General features: G+C 59.8%; 1 protein-coding gene across 1 annotated transcript in view; it reads right to left on the bottom strand.

The window, feature by feature from the left end:
- The window catches only part of LOC113218353 (uncharacterized), a gene marked incomplete at its 3' end in the record, with an annotated part of 31,305 nt that overhangs the window by 5,837 nt on the left and 17,355 nt on the right, over window positions 1-8,113 (bottom strand). Inside the window, 4 exon segments of the mRNA XM_052272601.1 lie at window positions 1-1,301; window positions 1,442-1,644; window positions 1,996-2,837; window positions 2,915-3,151. Of these exon segments, the coding sequence (XP_052128561.1) occupies window positions 1-1,301; window positions 1,442-1,644; window positions 1,996-2,837; window positions 2,915-3,151 (2,583 nt within the window).

The following is an 8,113-nucleotide window of genomic DNA, read 5'->3' as shown; positions in this document are numbered from 1 at the left end:
TCCCTCTGAGGGAAATCTCCCTCCATCCTGAGATTGTCTGGATGCCTCACGATTGGCGCCCTTTCTCCTGGTCTTACCGGTTCATATTCTCTTTGCGGGAAATCTCCTTCCATCTTCAGGTTGTCTGGATGCTTGACCATAGGTGCGCGCTCACCAGGACGAACTGGTGTTCTCTCTCGCTGAGGAAAATCTCCTTCCATTTTAAGGTTGTCAGGGTGCTTCACCATGGGTGCACGCTCGCCAGGCCGAACTGGGGTCCTTTCCCTCTGAGGGAAATCTCCCTCCATCTTAAGGTTGTCGGGATGTTTTACAATGGGTGCGCGCTCACCTGGACGCGCCGGCTGTCTTTCTCTTTGAGGGAAATCTCCCTCCATTCTTAAATTGTCGGGGTGCTTGACCATAGGTGCTCTTTCGCCAGGTCGTACTGGGGTGCGCTCCCGCTGTGGGAAGTCGCCCTCTAGCTTGAGATTGTCTGGGTGTTTCACAATCGGTGCTCTTTCTCCGGGGCGAACAGGCTCTCGTTCTCTTTGCGTAAAATCTCCTTCTAGCCTCAGGTTGTCTGGGTGCCTCACAATGGGTGCACGGTCTCCTGGTCCGGTGGGTTGCTGCTTTGGTCGCTCAAAGTCACCCTCCTGCTTCAGGTTGTCCTTTGGCTTGATTGGCTTAGGTCTTTCTCCTGGGCTGACTCGCTCCTTTTGCGGCCTTACGAAGTCTCCCTCCTGCTTTAGATTGTCTTTAGGCTTCTTGACCTCCGCGCGCTCACCCTTCACCGGACTGAAGTCATTGCGAGGCCTCTTCTCCATCTCCCCCTCCATCCGGAGATTGTCTTTTGGCCGTACCACGTCGTACCGTTCGCCCTTGACGACCTTGAAGTCATCCCTGGACCGGACGACGGACATCTCGCCCTCGACTCGTAGATTGTCTCGTTGTCGCTTCTGTGTCTGTCGAGTGTCCTGCGTGACGGCACGATACTCCTCCGACGAGGTGGTCTCGAAGTGACGCTCGCCGTCCTGCTTGGTCCATGTGCGTCTGCGCTTGGGAGTCTCCCGCTCGGCCGTCTTGTGCGTGAACTCGGTGTGCGAGGAGGACTCGAACATCATGCTGCCCTCCGTCGTGAGGTTGTCGCGTCGCCTCTTTACCTCGGAGCGCGACACGACCTGCTGTCCCGTGAAGGCTTCGGAGCTGCTCGTCGTAGAGGTGAACTCGCCCACCGATGTGGTCAGGTTGTCCGAGCGCCGAGTGGGCTTCTCCGGTTGCACCGCCCACCGCTCGGGGAAGTCCTCACGGCTTTGCGTCACCCCCTGCGGAGAAGAAAGTCGTTAATATTTTTTGGCGGAAGAAAACCCCTGATAGCTAGGTAATAAATCACTACTTTCTCAACAGGCTGTACCTCCCACCTCTAATTGCATACTGCACTGCTTACGGCGCTACGTGTACTCACGTGGAAGGTGCCGCCGACGGTGAGGTTGTCCTGGCGTCGCTGCACCGTCTCGGTCCTGGACACTTGCTCGAAGCCCTTGAACTCTGACCTGCTCGTGGTCTCTGTCTCCAGGTCACCCTCCAGCTTGGTCCAGGTGTTGCGCCGGATCATGCGAGGTCGCTCGCTCATCTCGCCGGTGAACTCCAGCTGCTGGGTGGTGATTCCTGCGGAGGAAACATGTAAGGGAACCACACTGATAAAATAAGTATTCAACTGCTAAACACTAGCAAGTGTGCAACTGCAAGTGCAATACCTGTAAGTGTTCAATCCGGTAGCAGTGCACTTGTAACTTGTGCAACTCCTCTGGCTAACACTTCCCACCCAATAAAAAGAGGTGTTCAACCGAGAGCTTGCAAACTTACAAGTCCACAAACTACCGAGTTTAACACTTCAAAGTGCACTTCACAGTCACGGAGTTGAATACTTGGAAGTGTGCAAAGTGCATTTGTACACTTACAAGTGTCAAGCAGTTGCACACTTGATTTATCAGTGCACGCATGCCCACCGCAACTTACCTTGAAAATCTCCCCCCGTGCGCAGGTGATCCTCGTGGCGGCGCACCTCGGCTCGCTCGCCCCGCATGGCGGTGTAGTCCGTGATGATGGTGCGCTGGCCAGTGAACTCGCCTTCCATGCGGAGGTTGTCTGTAGGCTTGACCGCCTTGGGACGCACCCCTGGACTGACACTGGTCGGAGAGGGGCGCTCAAAGTCTCCCTCGAGCCGGAGGTTGTCCGGGTGCTTGATCGGCGCCAGCCTCTCTCCTGGACCCACCGGTGTTCGCTCCCGCTGTGCGAAGTCTCCCTCAAGTTTGAGGTTGTCGGGGTGCTTGACGATAGGCATCCTCTCGCCTGGACGCGCCGGTGATCGCTCTCGCTGGGCGAAGTCGCCCTCTTGCTTTAGGTTGTCTTGAGGCTTCTTGATGGGTGCTCGCTCCCCGGGGCCGAAGGGTGTCCTTTCGCGCTGTGCGAAGTCACCCTCTAGCTTCAGGTTGTCTGGGTGCTTGACAATTGGCATCCTCTCACCTGGACGCACCGGTGAGTGCTCTCGCTTGGCGAAGTCGCCCTCTTGCTTGAGGTTGTCTTGCGGCTTTTTGATGGGCGCCCGTTCCCCGGGGCCGAATGGTGTCCTTTCGCGCTGTGCAAAGTCACCCTCGAGCTTCAGGTTGTCGGGGTGCTTGACAATAGGCATTCTCTCACCGGGGCCGACGGGGGACCTCTCCCTTTTCGCGAAGTCACCCTCCTGCCTGAGATTGTCCTGGGGCTTCTTGATGGGGGCCCTCTCCCCTTTGGTGGCCCAGTCGTTCCTCCGCTCGCCGGTGAAGTCACCCTCAAGATGAAGGTGGTCCTCATGATGGTACCTGCAACATACAACCATCATGGCAGCGAAAGGCGGGTGTGGAAGCACTGCTGTTTGGGTTGGACTGAGAAGCCTTACCTGGTCTGCCTCTCGGCCTTCTTCTCGTCGAAGTCGTGTCGGTAGGCCGTCTCGCTGGGCACGACGCCGTCAGAGAGCGTGAGCTGCGTGTGCAGGCGCTGCAGCCGGGGCCGGTCCACCTCGTGCAGGTCCCAGGCGTGGTACGCCTCGCGCGCCTGCGTCGTGGTCTCGAAGGTGGTGTCCGTCGGCCGGAGGGGGTTGTCCTCGTGGCCGCCCGTGTGCGGACAGCGGTGCCGCCTGCAACATATTGAGGCGACCGTCAGTGACACCGCGGTGGTGGTGGTGGTCGGGTGGGGGCAGGTGTGTCTACTGCACTAGCAAGATCGATAGGGCCCGGCGCGCCGCTGGGAATCGAACCCGGATATGCGCCGGCTGGGGTCAGCGCCCTAGCATGGCCACATTGTGGGCGTTACTGCATGTCGCTGTGTGCGTGAGCTTTGGGTCAATAACGAGGACAGCAGCAGCCTTTTTTTACGGCTACGTCGCTGACGGTGCAGGTGAGGTTGAGGAGGGCCGCGACCTACTCGTCCTTCTCCTGTGCAGAAGGAGGAAGGATGGCAGAGTCGTAAAGGACCGGGGGGCATAAACATGAGTGTGTCGGCTGGGCCCTTGTCGCCGGGGCGCCTCGCACGTGGGGTGGGTCAGGGACCCCGGGGAAGAAAAGGGGAGGGGGTGGGGTGGAGGAGGGCTGCAATGTCCCTCGCCGAGGGTATAAGCCGCCTCGAAGCGCGCGAAAAGAGGCCCCGTCAGCCGCCTACGTGCCGTGAGGGGGCTGCAGCAAAGGGTCTTTTGGCCGCGCTCTGTCGGTCGACGTCGCAACACTGCTGCTGCTGTAGAGCTGGGGAGAACGTTATCGCGTCGCGGTAATGACAGCCCGCGTGATTAGCTCCATGCATAGCGAATGTACCCTGCGTGTCCTTCCCCGGGACTCCACCGAGATTTCAACGCTATTCTCGAAAAAAAAAAATCTTTACCACTTTTATATGTTTCATTTTCATCATGATAAACGCAGACCGCTACGGTACAGGGTTGGTGTGCGGAATACTTATACGACCCTCATTGTAGCACACCAACCACCACCAGGGTTTGACGGTGTTTTGCCCTCGACGAGTTGTTGTGTGGCTCGGCGGCCCGCGGCTCTGTCAACAACAACTTCGACTGCTGCAACGACCATGTTAACCAACCTAAAAGCGCGAAGGCCGGCGCTGCAGTAGTGCGCCGCTGTGTGCGCCGCCGCCATTCGCCATTCACGGCAACAAACTTTACTCCTCCCGAGTGGCCCCGCGGGGCCGCCGGGCCCTGGGCCCCGGGCCCGAAGCACAGCAGAGTTTTGGCAGAGCGAGGCGAGCGCCATAACGGAGGGGCTGTGTGGGGCGCAATTAGTGCGGCTGAGTGTATTGAGCCGGCAGATAACGCCACCGCCGCCACCGCGGCCCTATAGCGTACCGCACTCCCCCAGGTTAATGTGTCGTAAAAAAGCCGGGATCGATTGGTGAGATCTTCCATCCGAAACCGTCGCTCGAAACCCCTGACAATAAACTTTTAAAAAATCAATCAATGCTTATTTCATTTCAGGGGCGTGGCTATTGTTAGGAGACGCGATTACTCAAAGAATAAAAACCGTAAAATTAACCACAACAGCTCGCTCTCGCTCAAGTCTTGCCTGTGAACGGGCCCCCTATGCAACGCTTGCGACCGCTCGGCCCGACCTACTTGGCCGCGCCGGTGTGTGGGGGGTGGCGTCGGGGAGACACGGTTATCGGTGAGGAAGGCTCGCCCTCGCGTATAATAGATGGTGGTCCCTCGGCGCAGGGGCCGGGCCACCCCACTCGCAAAGCACGACAACGATCCCGGACGACAAACCCACACACCACCATGCCCGGCCCGGCAAGTTCCGCCACCTCGTCCTCGTCGCGTTGCCTTCCTGCTCAGGTCGACGAAAAGGGGAAAAAATGTGTATATGATAATAGGTATATAGCTACCCCTCGGCTAGCGTCACGGCGTGGCTCGGAACTACCAAACTACGGGGGAAAGGGCACACGGCGCTGAATACTAATCTCGTGGCGCTGGGCCGGGGCTTCCCCCGGCCCCCGGCCGCCTCCGCTGCGGCAGCCACGGGGTACGGCGCCCTTGGGTGGGCGGTACTTTTGCCGGGCCCTTCAGCGAATCGAAACCGGCCGCTCAGAGACGTGTACTACTGCGAGAGCCATAATCTAGATTACGCGAAGTTAAAACGAGCGTGAGGGTCGGGAGCAGCAGCGTGACCCCGTGTGGTTCAGAGAAGGGGGCCGCGGGGGCGGTGGGGGCTGCGCAAGGTCGAGGTTGGGGTAGGTAAAGCCGGGGGGGGGGGGGGCTCTTTCCCCCTCCCCCCTCTCCACCCCGCTGCGTTGAGAGCTGCAGCTGCCCGAGCTCCAGCTCCAGATCGGGCGCGCTGGGCGCGCTCTCTCCCCCGAGCGCCTGGTGGGTAGGCACGCCCGTTGCGCAGGGCTGCGCCGCCCGGGTGAGGGTTGCCTACCCCCAGGGGGCTCCCGTCCCCGCGCGTTCTGCCGCCGCGCCCCACCGCTAACACCAGTAGCAGGGCGTGCCTGCGGGGTGCGTGATAACTACTAAACGCGTGTCTTACTTTAAACCCGTGTGCATTTTGTTGTCCATAAACACATGCAGCATGGCGTGCAGCCATAATTTTATGCACACTTTCATGATGTTCATTTCGAGCAGCTATGAACAATTTATACACAATTTTGCGTTTATGCGTTCTTATGGCTGCACGCCATACTGTATGTTTGTGCACAACAAAATGCATAAAGGGTTAAGTGTGTTCTAGATGCCGTGAACAGGTTGGGAAAGAATCAGTCCCTACCCTCTGACGGGCACGTGCTCTGGCGAGTTGGCGGCAGACGACGCTGAACTCGCGGGATCGTAGTCGTCCGCGTCCTCGCCGTCCTCGTCCTCCTCGTACAACGGCGTCCTGGCGGGTATCACCACGCGGTAGAACTGCACCGCCGGCGCCGCCATGCTGCCCTTCTGCCGGCCCGAGCGACGCGCGAATAATGATACCCGTTTGTTAGTCGACCCTTCGGCGCGCTCTAGCCTCGTGGCGGCGGTCGGCTCTGGACGTCGGCGTCCTGGGCGAAGGCGGCGGCCGCCACTCTGGACGCGGACACGGTGACGTGCGGGTCCGCGGCGCCGCGCCTGCGCTGGAGCACCTTGCCGACGACCGCGGCGGCGCGCTTCAGGTGCCGCAGCCAGCCCATGCCTCCACGACGAGCCACGCCGTCGTCGGGACCTCGAGACTGAAGTACTTCAGGTCCCTTACTCGCGAGAGCGCGAGCCCACGCAGTCCCTGCGCCAACCGGCGTCCGACTGTCTGTCCGACTCGCCGTCCGACTGTCCGACCGGCTGTCCGACCGGCTGTCCGACCGGCCAGCGACTGGCGCTCCCTCCTCGGCCACGCCGACCTGTGCCTGCGCTGGCGGCGACCACCCCCGCCCCTATTCGTCCATGGCACCGGGAGGGGAGGGGAGAGGGGAGGGCGGAAAGGTCGCCGACATTCACTTGCCAGAGGGGAGGGGGAGAGATTGGGGGGTAGGAAAGCCACCCCCCTTCTCTCCCCCGCGCGCCCGGAGGCACTCTAGTCGCCCCCTCGCCTGCCCATTAAAAGGGTGGACACAGGTAGTTGATGGCACGGACACGGGTGGGGGAGACACAGCGGCGATGTGATGGCCATACGCCACCTGTGAGGACAGACTGTCCCTGGGAGGAGTTGCCTCGCGGCGCAGTGAGCAGCTCTAACAACCTGAGCAAACTGCCCCCTTCCACCTCTCTACTTTCTGGCAATTCTCCTGGTGCCTGGCAGGGCCACCTCCTTGTCTCCCTGGTGTGACTCTTCGAAAAACATAAGTCTGACCACTATAACTTATCACAGTCAACACCACCACTTCAACCAAGAAATTTTCAGAACTAGTGTTTTGTTATCGCGTTTCGTTGCCCGCGTCCCGACTCTCTCAGTCTCTCTCGCACTCTGTCCCGCCCTATCCTGCCGTCGCCCGCGCCCCGCGCCCCCTTACTTACTTCCGACGCCACACTCTGGGTCGGAAATAATCACAAGCGCCTTGCGAGCCCCGCTGCGGTACGGTGTACGGCCCGTCTCAGTGCCGGGGCGCGGGCTGGCAGAGAGGCAGGCACCTTGGCGGCAGGCCTTCCTACTGCACAGGTGTCCCTAGAGCCGAGGTGGAGAGGGGCGACTGAATCGGGATGAGCCGAGGAGCAGGCCAGCAGGCCGTGGGGTTCGCTCGAGGTACACAAGGAGGGGCGGTCGAGGGACCACATGACGGGGATGAGGATGAGGGTGGTCGGGTACCGCAGCGTGCTGCAGCAGCCGCCCGACTGATCGAATTCACTACTTGGCCTACTTACCCACCTCACCCCTCCCCTCCTCTTGCTCCGAAAAACAGCAGCAGCAGCAGGGCGGACCGGCAATGCGGTGCCCGGCCCCGGCGGGGCGGGGCGGCCGGGGACGGCCGCATGGGATCCATGAGATCAAGGTCAGGGCTGCGGGAGCGCGGGGAGGAGGGGGGGTTGCTGTGCGGTGACACGGGCACCCGCTGATGCACCGGCCATGGACGGGGAGGGAGGGAAGGAGGAATGTATAAATAATTCCTTGTCCTAACCTGGAGAGTTATCTTCATCATTTTTTCAACGCTCTCTATACCCAAAAGAAGGTAAAGTTTTCGTGTTCTCCCCGGGCATTGAGATGAAGGTCGGGCAAAAAAAAATCATTGTGGCGAAAAAGAAGTGTGTCACTCTATGTAAGGCGGGAAGATAATAAATTCGCACCGTCCTGTCTGCAGGACGATCCTAATTACCCCTCAGGCTGCGAAAATTGCAATAAATCTCTGATTGCGATTGCGTCACCGGCGGCCACGACTTCCGGCGGTCAGCCGTTCGGTTTAGCATAACAAGAGGAGTGTGGGAACGCCCTTGCGGTGGGCAGCGTGGTGCTATGGGCCGAGGGGAGCGGAGGTCCAGCACGGAGTCCTCTTCCTCGGAGCTACTGCCTTTAGTTAGACCGATCAAGAAATTTAAAATAAAGAGATTTGCGAGTAATTTTTGTTTTCTCCCATCGAGTCCCGAGCTCTCTGCTCATGTGCTTATTGCTGAGCGAAGCGAAGCTCTCCGGAACAGTGGACCGAGCTCTCC

The sequence above is a fragment of the Frankliniella occidentalis genome, unplaced genomic scaffold (genome assembly GCF_000697945.3).
Source record: "Frankliniella occidentalis isolate FOCC.00 unplaced genomic scaffold, Focc_3.1 Scaffold213, whole genome shotgun sequence".
In the NCBI taxonomy this organism is placed as follows: Eukaryota; Metazoa; Arthropoda; class Insecta; order Thysanoptera; family Thripidae; genus Frankliniella; species Frankliniella occidentalis.
The sequence above is the reverse complement of the archived record's forward strand: the minus strand, read 5'-3'. Positions and strand labels throughout refer to the sequence as shown.